Here is a 25,954-nt window from a genome sequence, read left to right as displayed (position 1 = left end):
CTGAGTGAAGAGCCAGGAGTAACCCCTGTTCATCGCCGGGTGTGACCCAAGAAAGCAAAAATAATAATAATAATAAAAATAAATAAATAAAATAAAATTCATGCAGACCTTATTGAATACTAATAAACACCCTGGAGTTGACATCATGAGAATGAGTGCAATTCTTTCTATCTAAAGTAGCAAAAATTATTTAATTGTGAAGTCATGTGTAGCTACAGATGTTGTTTCTAAAATACAGAATCTTTAATTTTTGGTCATGTAGGTTGTACTATTTCAGTCCCCCAAACATTACTAAATGCATTCAGAGAAACATAAGTGGTACATCATTTAGCCCTATGCATGGGGTGAAAGTCTTTACTTTATGTAAGTTTTGAGGAATTTCTCTATGCTGACAGACATTACTAAAATTTGCCACGACAGTGAAACATAAGCCTTGCTTTCAATTTTGATCTGGTAAAAACAAGTAAGAATAAACCTCAGGATTAATCATCAAATTCCTTAGCTTTTTCCACAGCTATTTGTGAACATGTGCAGGGATTTAAAAAAAAAAATTACAAGACATTAATAAGTATTAAAGAAACAAGCATGGATTTATGGGGAAGTCTTAATGGAGACTCTGGTTTTATGAAAAAATGTGACTACTCAGTTCCAGCGGGCACCAGTAACGTCTCTCATTGTGAGACTTATTGGTACTGTTTTTGGCATATCCAATATGCCAAGGGTAGCTTGCCAGGCTCTGCCGTGCGGGCACAATACTCTCGGTAGCTTGCCGGGCTCTCCGAGAGGGGCAGAAGAATTCAACACAGGTCAGCCACGTGAAAGCCAAACGCCCTACCGCTGTGCTATGACTACACAATAGTAGAGAAAATTTATTTTTCCAGTAAGTGGTGTTGAGTCAATTAGAGAAAGACAGAAGGAGGAAGAGACACAGCAGCATGACAATCCTTTGAACCTAGAAGAGAAAAGTGATAACAATGAGATGCTGTCAGTCCATTTCTGTGACTCACATGGGTACACAAAAGTTCAATGTATCTTCATAGTATTTGCCTTCTGGGCAGTTGCAGCCTTCTGCACAGTCATCATGGCACTGCTCCGGGGCGGAGAGAGAGATGCAGGAGCGGCGGCAGAAGGAGGAGCAGTGGTGGTAGAGCATCCCTTTCTGGCACACCACCCCTGAGGACCAAGAGGCAGCAGTGAGAATGAGGGCCACAGGGACAAGCGTACTTACTGTGTACGTTATTGTGTAGTTCTAGGTCTACACAATAACCAGATTATAGGGACAAAAATCATCTCATATCAACAAACCTAGACCATGACAGAACCCTCTTACACCCATAACGCAAAGGTATAAAACAACTCATTGCTTCAGTAAAGGTACACAGGAGAATAAAATTCTATTTAAAAATATCATATGGCATTCTCTTACATTTCTTAAGAGAATACCTTGGATACTATAAATTTTAAAATACCATTAATGTTAAAAATTATTTAAGATACTTGGTACTTCTCAATGAATATTCTGTTCTCATATTTTAAGTCGATAAAATGTTCTTCTGACATCAGTTTCTTTATGGCATTATTTAAACCAACATTTTGGTCTTATATAAATGAGACAAATTTAACTAATTGAACCAAACTCAAGTATTGATTTTTTTGCTTTTTAATCACATTTATACCATTTTTATACCCATTAATTTCTCATTAAACAAAATAAACTTACTACAGTAGGCAAACAAAAATAATTTAAATAGATTTATGCAAACTTGCAGAAAATGTTTCCATAAATTTGTAGAAAATAGAATTGAAATTATATTAAAGGTATAGTAAATCTTACTGAAGAAAAAACAGTGGGAAGAGGAAACATCTCAGAGGCCAGAAATTAAGACAGAAATTAGAAACATTGAGTAGAAGAGGGAAGATGGATTCCAGCAACTAAGCATTACACTTATACTAAACTCATATGGGAATAATTTCAGAGCAAAATGAAAGTGGATCATTTACAAAGATAGAAAACTCTTCCCTTATAACAGGAAGTCTTTCCTTTAGACCCTCAAAAAAGATTCATCTTTAGCTGCCAAGAAAAACTAAAGCAGAAGTCAGCAAAACTTTCCATAAAGAACCTACTGGGACATCTCAGCTTCACAGTCCACACAATCTCTCACCACCAGCAACTCGGCCATTGGGACTCTAAAGCAATCATTGATGATACACAAACAAACATCACTCTTTATTAGAAAAATTTCATAAAATACAATGTTAAATTTTATCAATTACTGCACTTGAAAAAAAATCTCCTCATAAAACAGGAGATATCAGTGCAATTTCTCTAACAGGAGAAGTGGAGTTAAGAATGAAATTATGTAGTCATCTTTAACAAATTCAAGATCTCAGATTTACATCCTATACAGTATAAGGTGTTATATTACTTTTATTTTTGCATTATTTTGCCTTAGAAACTAAGAAATTAGCATAAAAACTGATAGAAGCTATACCTAGATAGGGAAAAAAAACTGTGAAATTACTGGTTATTGTTAGGGAGAGGGAGAGAGAGTGAATGAAGAACCTAGACTAAATTCATGTCATAAAGGTTCAAACAGGGAAAGAGATTTCCCCACAAAGATGATCTCATATAAAATTTATTTTTAAAAATCACAGAACTCATAGGAAAGGAAACGATCTACCATGACTGAAAACTGCAGATTCCATAACCATGAGGATCAGAGTCCCAAGACCCTGAGATAAAAATTGAATTGTCTGTTGCTTAATTTGCCAATTTAAAAATCACTCAGGTCAGAGAGCTAGATCAATGGGTTGGGATGGATACTTTTCACCCTGGAGGCCTGGATTCAATATACACCACAACTTGGTCCTCCAGAACTCCAGAAGTGAACTCTGAGCACTGAGCCATGAATAACATTTGAGCATTGCTGGCGTGGCCCCAAATCAAACAAAATAAAAAAAAGTCAACTGTGACCTTAGTGCATAATATTTTGCCTACTTTCTGATATATACTAGATTTCTCTGATAAGAATGGTTTCAAATTACAAAAATCATTTCTGCTACGCAATTCCAAATTATGCAATTACATTTTGATTTATAGCAAAAATTGTCAATTCTATTAGGTTTATCCCATATAGCTCCAATTTTAGAGGACTCTTTAATCTATGTTTTGTGTTTGTACATTAGCTACTTTAAATGGCTTGAACAATATTGACCTTTCATATCAAAGGTGGAAAAAGAGTAATTATAACCATAAAAAAACCTTGTGTCTTGCAACCAACGTTATCTATGCCATCACATCTTACCACAGAATGAAATCTGAGCTCTAAAATCAATGGGAACGCCACGCTGGCCACAGAGGTAAGCATAGTGAGCAAGAGCATTGCACAGGCAGGGACTTCCACACTTGCATGCATCGTGGCGGCAGAGCTGGTAATATAGTCCCGGGTTAATGTAGAAGTGGCAAGGAGCAAAGAGCTCTTGATGGATGACATCACAGTGTGCCGCGTACCCAACTAAGAGGAAGAAGTACCCATTAATATCTCATTCATTAGCCTGGATCTTATCCCTAAATATCAATAGTCAGAGCTATCTAAGCATTTGCTTTCCTATAAATGTACTGTTGTCAGCGGGTAGGGCATTTGCCTTGCATGCGGTTGACCCGGGTTCGATTCCCAGCATCCCATATGGTCTCCCAAACACCACCAGGAGTAATTCCTGAGTGCATGACCCAGGAGTAACCCCTGAGCATTGCCGGGTGTGACCCAAAAAGCAAAATAAATAAATAAATAAATAAATAAATAAATAAATAAATAAATGTACTGTTGTACATAGTACATTTACTAGGAGAATATTTTCAATTTACATAGCTTTTAAATTTGGGGGAGGGTTTTCTGGGTGATGCTGGTAGTAGCACTTAATTTACAATCAACATTCTTTTAGCAATATATATATATGATATTATATTTATGAGTATCATGAGTAACATAAGAAATGACAGAAACAGTACCCTTAATTATCTCATCCCCTGAGAATCATATTTAAACAAACTGTTATGAAGAATTGACAAATTTTGGGAGACTAATCTCCCTACATTCACTCACAATAAAAGCAATGCCAGCTTGGGAGTATTATAGTAACTCTGGAATCTGCAATTATCCTAAAAAGACCAGATAATTAGAAAATGAGACTCCAATTGAGTGTCTGAGGTAAATGGTAGTGTCGCAGACGCTAAATTGCCATTGAGCACAGTGTCTGCTCAGAGCACAGTGTGGAGAGCACAATGCTAGGCAGTTATTAGAATTTCAGTAATGTTTGACAAGTGAATCTCTGAAAGCTTGAGTAAATGAGTGACGGGTAGAAATCCAGAATGGGAACATATGCTATAGGGTTTCAGATATAATTATCAAGCCAGGGGAATTGGGGTATCTGTGTTATCTCTTCTTGAAATGTCTCTTTTCCCTTGAGAATGACTGATCAGATATCACCCTTTATGATCATAACAAATTTTTCAGAATAATCTGGGTCTTATCTTCCTGAAAAAGGCAGTTCTCTGGTTCCTTGATATAGCCGACCAAGTGAGCACTGATATTCTAACAGATAAAATTCATCATTCTTTGTGTTGTAGTCATTGCTTCTGATAACCAGATGAGTTGCTCAAAATCAGGATTCTTTTTTCACTGCTAAGGAGTTATATTTAACTTATTTTGAGTGCCTTAATTTTCTTATTGGTAAGGAAACATGGCAGTTAATTGTAATATTTTTGTCTCGCTTTGCATATACATAAACAAATGACTTAAATTATACTAGGGTACTGTTGTTACTTATAGTCCTGACGACTCTTGATAATTCCCAAGGTTTCCAAGACAATGCCAAATATGGATGAGGACTTTACTGCTTTCCCTAGGGATTTTAGGTTTAAAAATATTCCTACTAATGGTATTAAGAAAAAGGGTGACTCAGGAAGATGCTTGTTAAAATAGCCTTCAGCATCCAGATCTGAGTCAATGACCTCTATCTATTTAGTTTCTTTGCTTTGGGAACCTTTCTGAATTTTGCCATTTAAAATTTTAAAATAAACAGTTCAAGACAGGGGGATAAAGTAACAGTACAGTGGGAGAGCATTTGCCTTGCATTCGGCCAACCTGGGTTCGAACCCTGGCATCCCATATGGTCCCCCAACATCACCAGGAGTAATTCCTGAGTGCGGAGTCTCTAAGCATCACCAGGTGTGACTCAGAAAGAAAAAGAATATCAGTTCAAGGCAAAAGCCTAAAAAGGAAAAATATTAAATATATGTACCATAGCTGTACAGACGCCCATGAAGTGTCTCTGTTCTCAGAGATCTAGTTGAATGTGGATCTCAAAAGCAATCAACGTTTTTCTCGCCTACCTTTTCTGTCATCCCCTCAATTGCTCCCTGAGGCTGTCGCCAAATGGAAGCCTGGGCTAAAAGCTTTTTCCTGGAACTTGGGACAATAGAATGCACTGTCCCATCCAGCACTGCTGCCCTTCTAATGCTGAGAAGGTGAGTCCAAGCAGAGTGATTAGATTTATTTTTTTGTATTTCATAGAATTGAAGTCAGGCTCAATGTGTGTTTGTGTGTGTGTGTGTGTGTGTGTGTGTGTGTGTGTGTGTGTGAGAGAGAGAGAGAGAGAGAGAGAGAGAGAGAGAGAGAGAGATTGAAAGAATTTCCTGATCTCTGCTATTTGGGTTTGTTGAAGATCTCAGTGTTGAGGGACTGAGTTTAAAACTTACATGATAATATAAAATAAGCATTTTGAATCATACAAACTGAAAGACTTTAGTACCTTTATTGAACACAGAAATAATTTCAAAAATAAATTTACAAATTTATAAGATTTAAAGCTAGTTTAGATTAAAAGGTAATATTTAAAAATTCTCTTATATTTTTTCCATTGCATTAAAACTATAAGATAATAGTAATAAAGGACCATAAGACAATCAACCAAATTCTCCTATAAAATCCAGAAATTGTACTGACTTTTCATGAATACTCTTATCAAACATTGATAAAACAATCAATACATAAAAAGTAATTAAAGGAACACATGAAAATCACAAGAAACTATAGTTAAGTATGCTCTTTAATTTTTTCACAATGATTCTTAGAATAACAACAATAATATGTCTTTTTCACTGAGCAGAGAAAAAGCATCTCCATTGTTGCTGTAGATTTAATTTCAAAAAATTTAAAAAGAGCACGAAGTCCTAAGCATGTAAGCTGCACTGTTGCTGCAAAGTAGACCTTTAAAAGGTGCATGCATCTCAAATTCCTGCCCATTTGATGGCATCAAGCTTTCTTGGACCTTTGGCTTCCTGCACATGACACTGTAACATGTTTTGTGATGTCACAGAATTTAATAGGAACTTGTAATGTGATAGTAATAAGCAGGAGACTTGCATTAGTTGCCATACTAAGAAATGAAAATTGAACAAATGAATGCTATAGTAGCAATATTAAATATATTTTTGCATTTAAAACATGTAAAATTTACACATGGGAAAAATAGATTTCTAAACACCTAAAGTAAGTGATATTATAAATGCAAAATAGTAAATGAGAGCAATAGCATAGCGAGTATGCTATTGGGCATTTGCCTTGCACGCAGCCGACCCAGGTTCAATTCCTCTGCCCCTCTCGGAGAGCCCGGCAAGCTACTGAGAGTATCCCGCCCGCACAGCAGAGCCTGGCAAGCTACCCATGGCGTATTCGATATGCCAAAAACAGTAACAATAAATCTCACATGGAGATGTTACTGGTGCCCACTAGAGCAAATCGATGAGCAATAGGATGACAGTGATACAGTAAATGAGAGTCCTCTTTGACCCACAAAATAGCCTATATAAGAAAAAGATATGAGTGCAAAGGCATAACCTTAGCAAAAATCATAAGAAATTGCACCAAGTTGATAATAATAAAAAAAAATTAAAAATCCCTCATTTTGGGGCCGGAGCGATAGCACAATGGGTAGGGCGTTTGCCTTGCATGCGGCCGACCCGGGTTCGATCCCCAGCATCCTATATGGTCCCCCAACCACTGCCAGGAGCAATTCCTGAGTGCAAAGCCAGGAGTAACCCCTGAGCATTGCTGGGTGTGACCCAAAAAGCAAAAAAAAAAAAAATCCCTCATTTTATAACACTACGGTAATACAGAGTATTTTCCAAAGCTTGTGCAGAAAATGACTTACTGTTTTGTTGATTAATGTTACAGGGATCCACCATAGGCACATGAACAGGTGCAAAACAAGTAGAAGAAACTCTCCACGCATTTGCATGAAGTTGTGGGGTACCTTCTATCATGCCTGATGGAGAACTAGAAGACAAAGATAAGATTCATTTCAGTCTCTTCCATTCATTCCTTTGTTCATAGTCTCAGATATTTTTTAATGCTAGTTTTTAATTTGCAGAAAAATATTAAAACTTGAAATACTCTTAATATTTCAAAAAGATATTATCTTCTTGTTATTAAAACTTTATTATTTGTCAAATTGTGGATTTTAACAGTTATTTCAGTCTTGTTAGGACAACAACATTAATCCTATTTTAAAAAGAAGGCAAAACAAAGCTCAGATAAATATTAAGTTAAGTTGACTGATGACTATCAGAGTCATGAGTCAAACAAGTATGTACAGTCTAAACCGAACATCACTCAGGAAACCAAAATACCATTGTATGTGTGTAGTTTAAAGTGTACAAAGATCGGTAGAGGCAGGTCGGTAGATTTTGTAATTTTTTCAATGTAAAGATAAGAGTTTACATGAACAAATAACTCATATTTCTGTAATATTATTTCAATTATTGAAGCAATATAAAATACTGTACTTCCAATGTGAAGTTGGACATAAAAATTAAAAGTCAGGAGAAAGTGGTAGAGAAAAACAGTCTTCATCTGAGTTTGCTCACTTGTTCCAGCAAATCTAAATTGAAACAAAACATCTATGCTTTCAAAGTCAGACTAAATATCTACAATAATGTTTAAAAGCCAAAAAATTCAATTCCACCTCCAGAAGCCAGTAAGATTTATTAATTTTTAAGATAATATTTGCTAAGTGAGAATTCTTATTAGATACTATGCCAGACATAAATACCTGGAGAATTGGATTGGATCAAATCTATAGGGAATTTTTTTTTGGTCACACCCAGTGACGCTAAGAGGTTACTCCTGGCTCATGCACTCAAGAATTATTGTGGTGGTGCTCAAGGGACCATATATAGGATGCTGGGAATATATATGGTCCTATATATGGCCCTGGTTGGCTGAGTGCAAGGCAAATGCCCTACCAGCTGTGCCCTATAGGTAATTCTTGATGAAAAAACAAACTTAACAAATACAAAACCTATGTTAATTACTACAGCATATTGACGTCATAAATTAGACTTTATCTAGTTCTCTATAGTGTCCTAATTATTTAACTACTTTACCATTAACTTCAGTAACTCTGACACACAAATAATACATTATCTCATTTTGTTCAAATGAAAATATTGAGATTCAAAGAAATGGCATGGTTTGTTGTCTTTCCCTCACCTCCCCCTTCAAATCTGCAAAATAACAATAAAATAGAGATGATGAGAGGCAGACTACGCCAGAGAGACTGACATGAACTTGGTTCTCTTATTTCATTAGCTCACATATAACAGTAAATACCCCAAAACAAAGAGCGAAAAAGGTTGACGTATTTATATATTGCACTTTCATTGTGCAACTAAACTTCTGGATCACAAGAGTTAATTCACTACAACAAAGCATAAATATTGTCAAGTAATTGATGTTTTCTTTATCACTATGTTTTCATATTTTCATTAAACTTTGTAAAGCAAAAAATTTTAAGAGCTTATGATGGAAAGTTAAACAACGTTTGACATTTATCTCTGACTTTGAAATATTATCCTGAACTGTTATCAAGCCTCCATGTTTATGCATGGAAGAGACTGGTGCCGCAGAAAGAGGCAGACAGATTTGGCATCTGTTAAACATTGACTGCTAACTCATTCTAACAAACAAGGATGAGAAAGTAGTCTTAACATCTTTTGAAATATCTTAACTAGTTCACAATATAGTTTGTTTCATAAATCTGATAAAGATATTGTAATGCTGAGCCACAAATGAAACAAAAACACTAAATAACTTAAAAATGCGTAGTCACTTAGGAGACAAAATAAATTCTCTTCTGACATTTAAAAGCTTTAATTGCCAGTTCATTTTATCTATGCAAATTCTTTCCATAACATCTCATTAAAATTACTATCTCCATTTAATTACTATCTCCATTTAATTTGACCACATATTAAGATCTATCTTAATACACAAGTGAGGACTTTTTTTTCCCTAAGTACCTGTAGTTTTTAGTGCAAACCAGACAGTAGAGTAAGTAAGGTGATTGCCCTGCAATGCGGTTAATCTGGGTTCAACCCCAGGCATCATCATCTGTGCCAAGAGCCAAGAGTAAGCCTGAGCACTGCTGGTAGTACCTCATCCCCTTAATAAAAACAAACCAAAGAAACAAACAAAAATACCCCCACCACATTGTTAAACAGATTTTCATAGAGAATACAGCGTCAGTATTAACTTTCTTTAATGGAATATGAACTTGCTTTTTAAATAAAATAATGACTGAGTTGAGGGAAAATAATGATTGCTATCGGTAAGCTAAATAACAACATAAATTATTATTTAAACAATAAATAAACGCTTCATAAGAAAGATTGGGAGGGGAAAAAAATCTCCAAGTAGAATTAAGAGTACATGTATAAGTGTTTTATTGAGAAAAGTATTTTTTTATGAAAAGTTCCCTGATAATCCACAGTGACCTGCTCCAATTTTTAGACAGAGCTATACAACTCAATACTTAATTGTTGAATTTCCTTGATGTGTTTGTTTGTTTTTATCAATACCTTGTTTCACAGCAATTACTTCTTAATTGGCTGATACAACTCCTTAAGGGTAGGAACCATGTCATCAAGTTGCATAAGTTCCCATGTTGCTTAGCCACAAACCAGACACTCAAAGAATTTATACAAGATTGTGTCTTTTTTTACATGTAGGTGAAAGTGCTTTGTCAATGGGGGGGAGCAGATATATTTCATTGCTTTTCTTACAATAAGACATCAACAGTAACAAAAACTGATTAACTTAAAAAGAAGTCAAAACATTACATTACAAATATCATATGTACCAAATAATACAAAGATTTCATAGTTTACTGTCATTAATGTGAAGCGATATAAAGTCTTTTTTTTAAGGCAGAGGATTTTCAAAGTAAAATGGTGCTGACTTAATGAGTGGCATTGTTGAGAATCATGACTGATTAACCCACAGGCTCTGAGTCATAGAACCTTATTTCAAAGTCCAGCTACACTACATGGAAGATATGGACTTTGGAGCCATTTATTTGCTACTTTGGGGTCTCTGTTAGTTTCCTTATTTCTAAATTGATATTAATCAGAGAAATGCTGCAACATTTAAGCATGATGATCCATGTAATGTTCTTAGAATAGTAATAGCTACGCTATTACTAAAGTAAACATTTTAATGAACGAATTTATATCCCCTAAATTGCTAGGTACTAAATCATGTTAGTTATACAGAAATTATACTTACAGAAAATCATCCCTTATGTTTCCATTAAAAGTGCCACACAGACCTAATGTTCTTCTTTTCCATGCACTAGTGAGCTGAATATAAATTCTTTCCCCATCTATTGCAAATAGGATCTTTAAACCAAATGTGGTTTTTAGAAGAATAAATAAGGATGACAGAGTCTGAATTTCAACAAGTCCTGCAGAGAAGAACATACATAAACCAGCTTTGAGTTCATGCATTGTGTGCGGAAATGTCTGTATCCCACCAGGACTTTTCTGCCAAGAGAATGGACTTGGAGTGGAAACAGTGCAGTGGGTAAGCCTGGATTCAATCCCATCACCATCATCTTCCCCAAGTCATTCCAGACTTGATCCCTGAGTTCAAATCCAGGAATAAGTACAACCCTGGTCAACCCGTACATGGAAAGCACCGTTCCAGCTGTACTATCCTGCCACTCTCCCTGATGACTTTTTGTCCTGAATAATTTCCCAAACTCTCTTCTATCCACCTTTATTGTCACTTCCATAGATCAGTATCTCTTCATTTCTTGCATCGTCTTCTTAAATAATATTCTAACTATACTTTGTATTGCCTGACATTGATCAAAGTCACTTTCACACTGCAGTCTACCAAAAAATATTTTCTTCAGTCTTCTTATGAAAGCTCATTTTTTTATTTGGTTGAAACTTTTGTGGCTATCATCTTTGATTATTTCACAAAATGGTCCAATAATGTAAACTGCATACATAGCTTCATATCAGGTCCAGTATTTTCTTAGCATGACATTGAGTAATATAACTATGGAATTCATAGCACAAAGTAAAGTAGTTCTGCAAATGAAATCAGTAATTTCATTTGTAATTTCATAATTAGTAATGAAATCCAGACTATTTGTAATTAGTCTGGAACATAATAATGAATAGGACCTGTCACAGAAAAAAAAAGTGGTGCTTCATATACGCTTAATATATGAGAATTACCCCTAGTCTAAACCTTACCTATTCCCCTCTTCTGATCTTTGGGCCTTCTGTGCTTAACCACGTCATACTAAAGCAATGCCAAAATCAGCTAGTTAAACATACCACACAATTCTTTACCTTCTTGCTATGTATGGAATGCTTTTACCATCTCTTTAATCCTTGAAATTCCTCAGCTTTAACTGCTCAATAACATTATTTCAGGGTAAAAAAATTGGCCAGACCCACATAGGGACTCCTTAATCTTCCCAGACACTAGGTAAATTGTACGCACTTAGAGCCTCAAAACCCCATGCACATTTTAGAGTTTATAAGAGCCTGCTTGAATGTACCTCCCTTCCCAAATCTAGTTTAAGTGACTGAACACTAGGTGTTCAATATGGTGGCATTCATTACATCTCGCTGAAGACAACATGTATGCATTTAAAAATATCAGTATATGTGGCAAAATATATGCATTTAAAATGAGCAGATTACTTGGATAATGGGAGGAGACTCTACTTAGGCTGTCTTGTTGCTGATACTATTGTTTTGCTGCTCCTAAAATAACAGTTTACCATTATTATTATTTCTTACCATTCAGATTGAAGCCTTGATTAGGGCTGGTGAAGACTTGTCCTCCCCTGAGAAGGGTTACTTGTTTGTTAAAATCATCTTCCAGAATTAGAGTTATAGACTGAAGGCAGACCAGTCCAAGATTCTGTATAGAAGATCGAATTGTCAATGAGAGAAGAGAAAGAAGTGAGAGACAAAAGACAGAAGTCAAGGGAACAAGAAAAGGGGAAAGGTGAGGGAGAAAATGAAGAAACAATGCACATAAATAAGACTCTCTGACATATATAAAGTAGCTATATAATACATTCTATTTATCTCTATGACTAATAGAACATTAAGACAAACTAAATTAAATGTTTTATTCATATACTTTGCATAGACATTGAATATATTCACATTTAGTGTTAGTGTTTTCTATAAATTATCAAATTTATTTGGTATATTATATGTATTTTTTTAATTTGGGGCAACACCCAGAAGTGCTCAGGGATTGCTCTTGGCTCTGTACTCGGGGATAACTCCTGATGGGGATCAGGGAAGCATATAAGATGCTGGGAATCAAATATGGGTCAGTCATGTTCAAGACAAGCACCCTTCCTGCTGTATTATCTCTTTGACTTGCTATATTAGATTTTTTAATTCAATACAGAGAATGAACTAAGATTCTATGCAGAAAACTTACTCATACTTTGACATATAGCAATGAGAAAAAATAAAACTAAAAAATTCAGGGGCTGAAGAGATAGTATAGGGTTTAAGATATAAGCCTGGCATGTGGCCAACCCCAGTCTAGATCTGACTCTACGTGGTCTCTCAAGCATTGTCAGGTGAGCTCTGATGGTCCCCAAAATAAAACCTGTTGAGTTTTGTCAAAAGAAGCCTCATTATTACATATGTATTAATTTTTGGTGCCAGAAATTAATCCAAGGCTTAATACATGCTGGACATGTAACTTTTAGCACTGAACTCCATCCTTTGCCCAGAAAACTGAGTTCATTGTCAAATCATGCAAGAAATTATATATTTTTTAAAAAGCTTCAGGCCAATAACACTTTTTTTAAAATAAAATGCAGTCCAGGGGGTATGGTGCCACCAGCAGGTCAACCTGTACCTGTGGGGCAAGTACATCAGCAGCCTGATGGTGCCTTCAGGCTTCCTGACACCTCAAAATTGTGTCTGTACCTTTGATTGGACCCCAACAACTTGGGACCAAGTTTACCAAGAAATTAAGTAGCTAAAAGTTAGATATGTGGGAGGCACATGCACAAACCACCTCTAGCTCAGCTACAAAAGCTCATTTATAAGCCTTATTTCAGAGATTTATAAATAAATCTTGAAAGAGATCAACAGCCATACCTAATCTCAGTCCCAAGCATAGCTGAACAGATTGGGGTAAATTGGAGAGGGACAGGTAAGCCTGGTACCCACCCAAACAGAGCCCTCAACAGCTGTTTGCTTTCACAATCCAAAATTGTTGGGGAATGGTGGGAGGGAAACAGGTGACATTGGTGGTGGGAAATGTACATTGATGGAGGGATGGGTGCTAGATCGTTATATGACTGAAATCCAATTATGAACAGCTTTATAATGGTCTCTCTCATGTATATTCAATTTTTAAAAATTAAAAAATAATAGTAAAATAAAATGCAGTTAAAGATAATGTTTGTTTAGGTGTATGTTTATTTGTTTTAATATTTCTGAAATAAGTATGCATTGTAAATCAATGGTATGTAATTTTAGTAGCAAATTAAAGTGATATATATTAATATTTGATTTTTTTTGGTTTTGGATGAAAATAAGCCTATTAATGTTACCATTTGTTTTAACTCAAACTTCAAATCCAATTTACAAAGAACATATTCCTCTTTTTCAAATTTTTAAATTCCATTTAGAAATGTCCTTACCTGTTCACAGTGAGCTTTTTGTAAAGTAATTGTGAATTTATCTTTTCCAGTCCCTTTTACAAGGATGTACTGGCACATTCCAATGAAAGAATAGTGTCGACCATCAAAGGTTGTAAAATGAGAATCACCCATGACTGAACATTGAACTAACAATAAAAGAAAAAAAAAGGAAATGTAGAAAAAAAGGAATAAATTGTCAATGCTTAAAATCAGTCAGTCAACAGAGTAAATCAGGCATTAAAAATGTACTGGTTTCACCAACTTACTAAGTTATATTAGTAAATTTAATATAAAATTTACTAAATGATAGAACTTCTGCATGCTTTATTATTTAAATAGAAGTTATTTTAATAATTTTTACCAAAGTCTCTTATTCAAATCTTTCTAAATATCTGTAATTTTTTATTTATTTTATTTATTTATTGCTGTCTACACTTACAGCACATTACATTTCTTGTTATGAGCTTTCTTTAAAATATGAGCACTGTCTTCTATCATGACTTAAAGGAAATTGAGATATTTTGTTTGGAATTTTTTTATTTTTTATTTTTGAAATATTTTAAAAGATTACCTGGACAGTCATGCTCAGTGCAGTTCCAAACACCACCAACACATACACTAAATAAATCATAAAATATTAATTATAAAATATTAATATTAAATATTATGATAAAATTGTTAAAATAATGTTAATATTAATTAATAATAGAAATATTAATTTCTTTAATACAGAAATGTTATTAAAGCTTTCATGAATGTATTGATTAATTTTCTCAAATATACCATATTTCTAGATATAAAATATGTGACCTTGAATACCTCTTTGGAGAAATTAAGTCACTAATAAATTAGATAGAAAATCATTATTACAGATCATATATTTTAAATAACTAAAGATAAATACATAGGAAATGCAAAATAATCAGGTACAAAAATACAAAGCAAGCAGAGAAAGTCTGTTTTATAGCCTCTCATTGCTTAAACTAAAAGAAGTCACACTCCTGAGGCCAGACAGATAGTAACAGGTGAGGTGGTTTGGATCCCTGGCACCACCTATGGTCCCTGAGCCCTGTAAGAAGTGATCCCTGAGCTTAGAGCCAGGAGTCAGCTCTTAGCATAGTCAAGTGCCTGTCCCCACAAAAAATTGCACACACAAAAAGTATTTACCAGTATCATTAGAGAAATAGACATTGATAAGTTAACTCTTCTACAAATTTTAAAAGTTAGTTTTGAGGATCATCAGATATTAAAGAGAAAGAAAATAAAGTGCTCTTAAACAGTAAGACAGTAAAACAGTAAGTGCTCTTAAAACAGTTCTGTCATTCACTACCCCCTCCAAAAAAGAAAGTTTTGGAGAACAGATGCAGAGTTTCTGAAAGACAGGAATACAAATCAATATCTAAGAACATGATTAGGAATCCATTAGCATTTCAATTATATATACTGAAACGGAAAGAAAAAGAGCATGATGACATTTAGACCTCTGTTCCTATTTTAGGACTGACCCTGGATGTTGCATGTTTTCCTAAAATAGTCTTAGCCAATTTGATACGAAAATCTAAATGTCTCTGATATAGCCAAAAAATGGCAACATGGAGAGTCATAATTTAAAGTACTCAATTAAGGTCGGGTGTGCTCTCAAGGTCTAAATATAAAACCGTGTGCAAATTAGTCATTGGAAACAATAAGAAAATGCTACACTCATCACACAGCCTAAGACTTTGGGGAATTAACAAAGGAAGTCAGAATATATCAAAGAACATCAACTTGATATTGATTTCGGAAGAAAAGAGTCTTGGAAATTAGGAAATTAGTAATAAGATATTACTTTATATATATGTTGTAATAAAGTTGTCTGCTATTAAGTTCAGAAATAATTGGCTGACAATGGATCACATACCATTCGGTACATTCTTGTTCAATTTTTGAACCAACTGAATAAGCTAGTCCATGAAAATTACAGGGGCAATTTTCCAGAGAGATGCAAGTCCCATTTTCCATTATGAGGCCTATTTAAGAAAAATATGTATCCATTATCAAGAAAAACAATAAAGATTGTATTCCTTAAATATAGTATAATATTCACTTAAATAATAATCCACCAACTTTTATTGAACATTTGCTTATTCTATATGCTCAAAATACAAATTTCTTTACATTCAGTTTGCTTACCAAAGACAATATTTTGTCTCAGTAAGTAGCTATTGAGTGAACATATTTAAACTATTTTATCTCATGTCTTAAATCAATAATTCAACACTCATCATACAGAGAAAAGCAATTCAACTTTACCTTCTTGTTTTTAAGTGAGAAGGGTGGAAAGATGAGAGGAAATATATTCTTAGATTGATCTACAATTATTATAAAATGGGAACTTTATATAAGGTAGAAGATAATAAAGAACCAAGTAGTGCTACTTAAGGAAGCTAGCACAATGGAACTACCTTTAATGCTTCTCTCGAAAGATTATAGATGGTTGAGCTAAAATGTGAGTCAATGCTGTTATTAAGTGCATGGTTTAACTCTACTGTTTGTGTGGCCACAGCGAGCATTGCTCAAGGACTTCCTGGCTCTTTGCTCTGTTTCTGTGCCGTCTGTGGTGCCTAGGATTTGAACCAGGGTCAGCAGGATCCATGGAAAATTTCTTACCCCCTGGACCTTCTTGCCTGACCCTGAGGGATGCTATTTCTGAAAGTCTGAAATTAAGTCAATTTTCAAATGAAGAGTCAAGTCTGTTGGTTAATTTGCGGGGTGGGATTGAACAGAAGTCATACACATGAGACATATACTCTGCCATTGAGTTGCATCGCTCGGCCCCTTGTGCTGTGTCTGAAGTCGAGAGGTTTTTAAGTTCCTGAATTCATATTTTATTTTATTTTATTAATTTTAGTTTTGCTCTTGGACTGGAGTGATAGCACAGTGGCTAGTGCGTTTGCCTTGCATGCGGCCAACCCGAGTTCGATTCCTCCGCCCCTCTCGGAGAGCCTGGCAAGTTACCGAGAGTATCCCGTCCGCACGGCAGAGCCTGGCAAGCTACCCGTGGAGTATTTGATATGCCAAAAACAGTAATAAGTCTTACAATGGAGACCTTACTGGTGCCCGCTTGAGCAAATTGATGAACAACAAAATGACAGTGATACAGTTTGGTTTTTCAGAGTAAGGATCCATCTTTATTTTAGTTGAAAGAAACATCTTATATTGACATATAATATTTAGGGACAAACTATCTTATCACTGAACTGACTGACAGCAAAGAGTTCAGGATTGTTTTCACTGCTTCATAGATCATTCTAAAAGGAGCACTGACAGAAAAATGGACCAAGATCCACAGATCTGGTTCCAAAAAGTCCACTCATAAGTTGACAACTAGAAACAACACATATCATTGAGAATTTATTTTTGCAATTTTTAAAAACAAGATTTGAGCAAATCTTAAGTATTCTTTATAAACAGTAAAGCTGCCACTCCTAAACTTAAACTTACCTCTATTATATGTTGTTATTTTTAATTTTAAAATGTTTTTAAATAAGAAAATTTGTCTGCACAAAAATATTTTTCTACCAATATGTAAAGTCTTTTCCTCCCTTCAATTTACTTCTACTTAAAAAAAATTGAAATATGTAAATAGCATTAAGTGCTCAAGAGAACAAAAACTTCGCCATAGGCAACTTCAGGAGTACAGAGACCAAATTTCTTGGAATATTTACAAATTGGACTGGAGCAATAGCACAGCAGGTAGGACGTTTGCCTTGCACGTGGCCAACCCGGGTTCGATTCCTCCACCTGTCTCTGAAAGCCCGGTAAGCTACTGAGAGTATCCCGCCCGCACGGCAGAGCCTGGCAAGCTATCTGTGGTGAGTTCTCATATTCCAAAAACAGTAACAACAAGTCTGACAATGGAGATGTTACTGTTGCCCACTCCAGCAAATCGATGAACAACGGGATGACAGTGCTATTTACAAATTAATAAGACTTTTATTTGATTAAAACACCCAATCTTCCTATTTACTTCAAGAATGAAATGCAACCAGTGTAGAAAAATTTTTTTAAAAAACCTTCAAAAGCCCTAATGACCAGGGAATACAGTTTAAAGAGAACCCAACATTCTAGTTTTCCATGTGTACAGACCAAGTTCCTTAAATCAAACACTTACCATCTGGGCAGTAGCATCCATCCAGACAATGTAGATTGCTCCCAAGACACTGTTTCTCAAATGTGCAGGTAGGTGGACAACAACTAATACAATCCCGATGGACGAAGCTGTCATCACATTTATCAGCTACAATTGGGCAAACAGAGGAACTGTAAGTAACTCTATTCACTGCTCTTTCAATATATTAGTATTCCCCTAAGCAACTAATTTACCAGCCTTTTTGAGAAAATAACAAATCTCTGCAATTGGAGTAGATTTTGAGTGCTACGCAAAGCCTAAAATGAACAAAACTACATACAACTTTAGAAAAGAGGAAAACATACTACACGCTGGAAAGTCGTCTCTCCAGTCCTGAATAGGGTAGCCGGCATGGGAACAGGCTCTAGCGTACTCTGTGGCTGCCCGACAATAGGTTTCATCATCATCAGTTCTGGAAAATTGAAAAGACAGAGCCAAAATAACATAAAAAACTTGGGAAGTTCCAAGCTCCACTTCCAAGCTCCTCTCCTCCAAAATGCTGGATGTAGAGTGAACATTTCAATACTAACAAATAACATCATGTACATAATATCATGTATTATATGCAATAATGCAGAAAACACATAAAGTTGAATAAGTTTAGACAATTTTATTTCATCAGTTTTTCCATAATTTGACCACAGTTGGTCTGAGTCAAGAATTACCTATAGATCTCTAATAAATTCAATTAAAACACAAAATTCTCTGCAAACAAAAAGTACAAAATGTACAAATAATTCTAAAAATACCATGCTCTTAATAGACTATATGCTGCAATCATGCAAAACTAATAATCGCAGTACTTTTGAAAGATTGAATAAAGAACATTTAAGGCATAAAAGATTTTTAATTCTCACAAGTTTAAATTACCATAGAGTTACTTTTATCGTATTCTTAAGAATAAATGATTCCTAATTATTTTCTTCTCATCGTCTTAGATGTCACCCCCTCAATAAATACACAAGGCCTGCCAATTACGAAGCAGATTAGTAAGGAAACTATAAAATAAACAGGATTTATACTAAGGGAAGGAGTTGTTTTCCCAACCCAACTCAAAATCAATATTGAGTAATCAAATATCTTGCAAGATAATGATGTTAAGAATGTTGTGTTTTGTGAAATTTAGCATTCCTCAGATCCCTATTATAAAAGCCACCCCTCTCAAATTGCACTCCTCTTGAGCTACTATAATGAGAGCCCTGCAGCTTATCTAATCTAATTAACCTAGCTTTCGAAGGAAACAAGGGCTGAGCATATAAACTTCTAGCACAGAAAATAGTTCAAACCTCTTAAGTATTAACCTTTAGGAAAAACAAGGCCAGCAAAAATTGTTGAATTTCTGAATATTAAGTTTATATGACTTCTAAGAATAGACACACTATTTTCTATAATTAAAGGAGATTTGGATGTTCACATACCTGAATATTGGTTTTCTGATCTTAGGCTAATATTAATTATTATTATTGATTTGGGGGTTATGCCTGGCAACACTCAGGGATCACACCTGGTAGTGCTTAGGGGACCACCGGGAGTGCCAAAGATGGAATCCCAGTCATTGCAAGCCAGCACTATGCCAATGTACTCTCTCTGCAGCCCCTTATGCAACTATTACTAAAATAGATACCACCTATTTTCTCACTTTCTTTAGAAACTGCTTCAGGCAAGTTACATAAAACATCACACAGAAATTTACAAGAGAGCAAGGGAGAACTTACTATCCCAATTTACCAAGGGGAAAATGTGTTTATTTTTCCAATTTGGATGGCTAACTTTAAAAAAAAAATTAACAATTAAGAATATTTACATTTAGGGACTGCAGCAATAGGACAGTGGGTAGGTCGTTTGCTTTGCATGCAGCTGATCTGGGTTCGATTCCCAGCATCCCATATGGTCCCTTGAGCACTTCCAGGAGTGATTCCTGAGTGCAGAGCCAGGAGTAACCCCTGTGCATTGCCGGGTGTGACCCCAAAAGAAAACAAAAAAAAGTTTACGTTTAAATCAATTGACTTTGGTGTAGCAAAACTAAAACCATTTACTTGCTGCTACATGTGGTATATTTGTTCGTTTATTTGTTTGGGGGCTACACCTACTAGTGCTTGGGGGTTTCTCCTGGCTCTGGGGTTGCTTGCAGCCTTGCTCAGGGATTGTGCAGGGCCATAGATCCAAAGTCAGCTACCTAAGCCCTGGTTTAGCATTCTTAGAAGTAGAATTAGGAAACATCAACTTAAGAACTATTATTGTATCATTCTTCAAATCCAACCCAGATGTTTACTTTCAATAATTTCCAGTGGAAATATAGTTTTTTATTCAATATTGTCTTCAATTATATGTAATATATCATAATGTTCTTAAAATTACCTGTAACTCTATCAATATCTTTTTTGTTTCATAATTTATTACAATTGCTGTAGATTTCTAAAAATATTGTTTGCTATTATCTACTATGTCAAACTAAAGATTTTATTGAAGTTAAAATTCATATTTAGAATGTACATGTGTCAGAAATCAATTTTTTCCTAGTTTATCCTCATTTTGAAGACTATACATTAATATAGTTTGTTTCCATCGTAATCGTATGTGTCTTTTTCTGTGCATTTTAAACATTATTTGATAAATAGCATCTAGATTTTCAAATGGGACCAGCAGAACACACACATTAACCACATACACACACACACACATACCTCTTTTAAATCCTCTGTATTTTGTTCATGCTGCTTATAAAAGCATTTAGGCTGTACCTGTTATTCAGTTATGCATTACATTTTTAATAGTTTTTTACCACAGTCTGTTTAAAATCCCTCATTATATTTTTTGAGCTGCTGAAATGGCTAAGTTACAGAAGGTATTTAGCTCTTCCCTTTTGATAAAGTTCTTTTTGCAAATAATCATTTTACTTACTTGCAAAGATCATTAACACAGCTGGCAATATATAAATATGGGTCAATATACTCATGGCAGCTTAGAAATGGAAATTGCAACAGTATCTGACACTTGAAGAAGATTGCCTAGGCAGAACAGAATGACAGTCACCATAACATATTTAATGACATGCATTCACTTTCATTTGGTCAACTGATATAAGTTTATCTTCTCTTACAATAAAAGAGAAGCAAATTTACATTCATATAATCTAATAAACACTTTTTCTGATTACATATTTCCATGAGTGTTTTTATGAAACTCTTACTAGTTTCACTCTTTCTGAAAGAAAATCTTAAAATTATTCTTGTTGCAGTTCTGTTTCTTGAATTTGAGTTTTAATTCTATAGTATTTTTAGTAAATATTCTTCAAATTAAATATGTCCAGAGTATTTATGAATACTTTACTTCTAACACACAAAATTATTTTATACAAAATTGAGATTTACCTCAAGTTGCGATAGCACAGTGGCTAGAGTATTTGCCTTGCACACAGCCAACCTGGGTTCAACCTGCCCCAGCATCTCATATGGTCCCCTGAGCACCACCAGGAGTAATTCCTGAGTGCGCAGCCAGGAGTAACCCATGTGCATTTCTGGGTGTGACCCCCCGAAAAAAAAGCAAAAAAAAATTTACCTCAAAAGCTGGCATTCCACTGGAGCATGGATTTGGAAAATCTGAGGATATAGGTACACATTTCATATCATCTGGAGTCTGTATTGACCAGCTATTTGCAAACATAGCAATGTCTTCTGTATAGTCCTCTATTTCATACAAACATATACACAAAATACGCAAAATAACATCACTTTCCAGAGTTTGCAAACTCGATAACTTTACATTATCATTCTATTATATTATAAAATTACTTTAGCTAAATATAAATAGATAATAGATACCAAATAGAAGTAAATATTGAAAGAAAATGCAAATGTCATAGAAAGAGCAAAGAAGGGATTGAAAATGAGAGTACAGAATGGTTGCCAATAAAAGTGCTATCAGCCAATACTACATGTAGGCAGGGAAAAAGAAAAAATATTCATAAAAACCAAGAAACCTAAGAAAAGTTTAGTGTGAAAATTTTTAGATAGTCCTTTCACTATATTTGACACTAGTCAAAACCTTACTTAAACTGTGGTTCTATATCAAGTGGCATTCAATAATAAAAATAAATAAATAAAGATTGTGTCCTCATAGACATTTCGGACAGCTGTTACATAAACAATGAAGCTATAAATCACACTTGGAGGAAAGAAGACTAAAAAGTGAATCCATTTCCTCTGAATTTGATGAGCAATATCTCTGAACATATTTGGCCAGATTGTTAAGAATCCTGGCACTATCTCAGCATTATTCAAAGAGAAGATTCAGAAGTTAATAATCAGGAAATAGAGGGTAGTGAATATCTTAGACTCTCGGCTCTCAGTCAAGTCTGAATTGTTTCAGAACTTGGCCTGAGAATAAGTTCAGGACCTGACATGAAAATTAATCCTGCCCCACATTCAGACAAAGGTGGAATCTCAAATCTCAAGGGCTTAGTAGAAATGAACAAAATGAAAGCTCAAAGTTCCAAAGAACACAGTAAGCCTTCAGATTTGAGCTTCAATTTGCCAGCACCTGATTTTACATAACCACAATCTATCATGATGCCAGTCTCCTGTACTGCAAGAATAAAAATCTCAAATCAAATGTTTGTTGATGCTCTGTCTCTGTATTTTCAGGTTAGGTAGAGAATTCTTACATGCTAAAACCCGTCAGAGGAAAAAAATGGCTGGGGTTCATTTATAAGAATGTTCTGCTTTCTAAGTGAAAAATACCAAATTTTAGTGTAATCTGGAAGACTTTTTTATACATAAATTGATTCCTACATTATCTAACTATTGCTTTTTCAATCCAAACTTCCTCCATATCCACTTTTAATTCTTTCTCAACTTACTCCAGTTGAACCAGTTTCGTACTGGTCTTCACTCAATTCATTCCCACAAAAGTCAGGAGGATTCTGACTCTTAAACTCCTCCTCTTCCGTTATCACTAACATCATCAGTTTTTCCTCTCTTTCCTTCCACATCTTACTCAGGCATGTTTTAATGTGACCTTCTTGAATAGGCCCTCTCTCACACAAGATATGGGACACAACACCTCATGTTCTATAACTCTTATTGTCTTTTCTTACATTTTTTTCTTCATGGGTTTATTGTTCACAAAAATATTTTAATTTGTTTTCCATTACGACATATGCTACATGGAATGAGGACCCTGTTTAAACTAATTGTCATGTACCCTTTATAGTCAGCTGTAAGTTAGTTTGCTCAAAATAGGTCTGCTTGGGAGCAAATGGGTAAATACAAAGTGTTTGCAATACTTATTTAATAGATTATTAGAATTTTAGGGTTTTCAAGTAAGACTGGTCCATTCCACTATTTCTGCTGTTGCTGGAAATGTTACATACTGATTCAGTGTTCTAGTCTAATACACTTATTTAAAATTGGAAAACCAATGTTCTTTTTTAGAGTAAACATATTTCATTTCAAAATATCATTTTAAGCCTTCTGAACCAAAACCATGTCCTAACTTCCCACTTTTTTCAATATTTATGAACAAATTTGAACATAACTATACAACTAAGACAGTCCCCCAGAGATCACATTAACTTGAATTTCTCAACCACATATTTTGCTATTTTTACTACATTGTATTAATCAACAAGTCAGAAAGTTGGTTACTCTGAGACTTTAAATTCATATTCATCGGTGTTCTGGGAACTGCTAACTGGAAACTTGCATAAAATGTGCGGCAAATGGGAGTAATTTGTTATCCATTTCTGAGGGTAAAAGAGAAGCATTATTAATTATTATGATGGGGTTAAAAAACAAAAAAAATTAAGCCAGAGCTTCTGTACTGTTGTGTAACTAGATATAGACATGAATTTGGACCAGAATCTCAAAAATATAACAAATGAAAATATTTATAATTCACAGAAGCTCTGAAAAGCCTCCTTTCTTTGTAAAGTCATCCCTAAATGATGAATAGAAATGCAGAAATACAATTTTAATCACTGTTAAGAAACTACTTGGTCTGAGGCATTCAATCAGACTACCTCACTGCCTCTAAAAATTTATCTACTTGGTGAAGTATAGGCTGATTATCAGAAAAAATACTGGTATCTAGAGTGATCCCACGTATGAGTGAAATCTTTCTATGTCTGTCTCTTTTTTTCTGACTCATTTAACTCAACATGATACTTTCCATGTTAATCCACTTATATGCAAATTTTATGACTTCATGCTTTCTAACAGCTGCATAATATTCCATTGTATAGATGTACCAAAGTTTCTTTAACCAGTCCTCTGTTTTTGGGCACTCTGGTTTTTTCCAGATTGTGGCTATCTCTTCATTCTCAGCAATGGAAAACAAATTATCAAATGCTTCCTTTCCAGCAGGTCTGACTTTGTGGGGGGAAACTCCAACAATAATAGTGAGTTGTTTGTTGAAATATTGAATGTAATCAAATCAAAGAGAAATTAAAGTGAAATTTATAGCTACACAGGCAGGGTGGGGGGTTGGGGAGTGAAGGGATGGGGGGGTAGGTTTACTGTGGCTCTTGGTGTTGGAAAATGTGCACTGGTGAAGGGATGGGTGTTTGAGCATTGTGTAACTGAAACTTGAGCCTGAAAGCTTTGTAACTTTCCACATGGTGATTCAAAAAATAAATAAATAAATAGAGTGTTCTCTAAGTACAGAGTCAGGAGTAAGTCCTTAATTCAGCTATGTGTGGCCCAGAAACAAACAAAAAAGAAGGAGAAAGAGAAGGAGAAGGAGAAGGAGAAGGAGAAGGAGAAGGAGAAGGAGAAGGAGAAGGAGAAGGAGGAGGAGGAGGAGGAGGAAAAAGGAGAAGGAGAAGAAGGAGAAGGAGGAGAGGAAGGAGAGAAAGAAGAAAAGTCAGCATCTTAAAGAAACTCATCTGTGAATTTTTGTTTTTACAATATAAATAGATAGGGAAAAGATAACAAAAGAGGTTATAATCATAGCACTTAAATTTAGTACAAAGTGCCACTTTTATTACTAAGCTTTAGATCGTGAACTAAATTAAACAGAAAAATAGCTATAATATTTCTTGAGGCTCCTTCCTTTTCCTTTCAGTTTCCTTTTTTTTGCCATTTTAGCCATAATCAACTCAATTGCTTCCTATTACTCTTCTTCATAATTCACTGATACCCATTTGCATACAGCTCCCCTCACCTTACTGTGAACAAAATATTTTAGGTTTTAGGTTATCAAAGATTATCTGACCCTTCCTTAACTCAATCCCTATGCTGAGTTTTCTGCCTTAAACGAGAGCATATGAAAATATTCTGTTTTACCTTGACACCATATTTCTCAGGGGCCCTAGGGGAAACTGTCCCTTCTAACTCTGAGATTTGGATATTTTCTTGGTAATATGAAATTTTGATACAAAAGAAAAATTACTAATTACCAATGATTGATTCTTCGGTGTTTAAAACTCTACATCTTAATGCAGACTCAAGATTTCAAAATGTTAAGCCTTTCATTCTAAAGACAATGCAAAATGCCATTTTTCTTAACAATCCAATACCATGCATACATTTGTTTAAAGTTTACAAACTTTTTCAATACTTTCACTTACACCTGTTTGGGGGAGGGTGCTTTTGGGGTCATACCCAGTGATGCTCCAGGGTTTCTCCTGATTCTGCCCTCAGGAATAATTCCTGGCATTGCTGAGGGACCATATGGAATGCCAGAGATTGAATTCTGGTTGGCTGTGTGCAAGGCAAACACCCTACCCGCTGTTCTATCACC

The 25,954-nt window shown here is 34.9% G+C and overlaps 1 protein-coding gene across 2 annotated transcripts in view; it reads right to left on the bottom strand.

The window, feature by feature from the left end:
• Positions 1 to 25,954, bottom strand: part of OTOGL (otogelin like) — a 162,883-nt gene that overhangs the window by 112,546 nt on the left and 24,383 nt on the right. For both annotated transcript variants that reach the window (XM_004602698.2, XM_055118362.1), the window contains exons 9-20: positions 21,773 to 21,900; positions 21,116 to 21,222; positions 18,520 to 18,626; positions 18,197 to 18,322; positions 15,944 to 16,052; positions 14,615 to 14,661; positions 14,044 to 14,189; positions 12,161 to 12,284; positions 10,626 to 10,803; positions 7,213 to 7,337; positions 3,306 to 3,515; positions 1,008 to 1,173 (exon numbers count right to left, since the gene is read on the bottom strand). In XM_004602698.2, coding sequence (XP_004602755.2) covers positions 1,008 to 1,173; positions 3,306 to 3,515; positions 7,213 to 7,337; positions 10,626 to 10,803; positions 12,161 to 12,284; positions 14,044 to 14,189; positions 14,615 to 14,661; positions 15,944 to 16,052; positions 18,197 to 18,322; positions 18,520 to 18,626; positions 21,116 to 21,222; positions 21,773 to 21,900 — 1,573 coding nt within the window. The remainder of the gene's footprint in view (positions 1 to 1,007; positions 1,174 to 3,305; positions 3,516 to 7,212; positions 7,338 to 10,625; positions 10,804 to 12,160; positions 12,285 to 14,043; positions 14,190 to 14,614; positions 14,662 to 15,943; positions 16,053 to 18,196; positions 18,323 to 18,519; positions 18,627 to 21,115; positions 21,223 to 21,772; positions 21,901 to 25,954) is intronic.

This window comes from Sorex araneus, chromosome 10 (genome assembly GCF_027595985.1).
Source record: "Sorex araneus isolate mSorAra2 chromosome 10, mSorAra2.pri, whole genome shotgun sequence".
Classification (NCBI taxonomy): Eukaryota; Metazoa; Chordata; class Mammalia; order Eulipotyphla; family Soricidae; genus Sorex; species Sorex araneus.
Note: the sequence above shows the minus strand (reverse complement) of the source record. Positions and strands in the feature narration are given on the sequence as shown.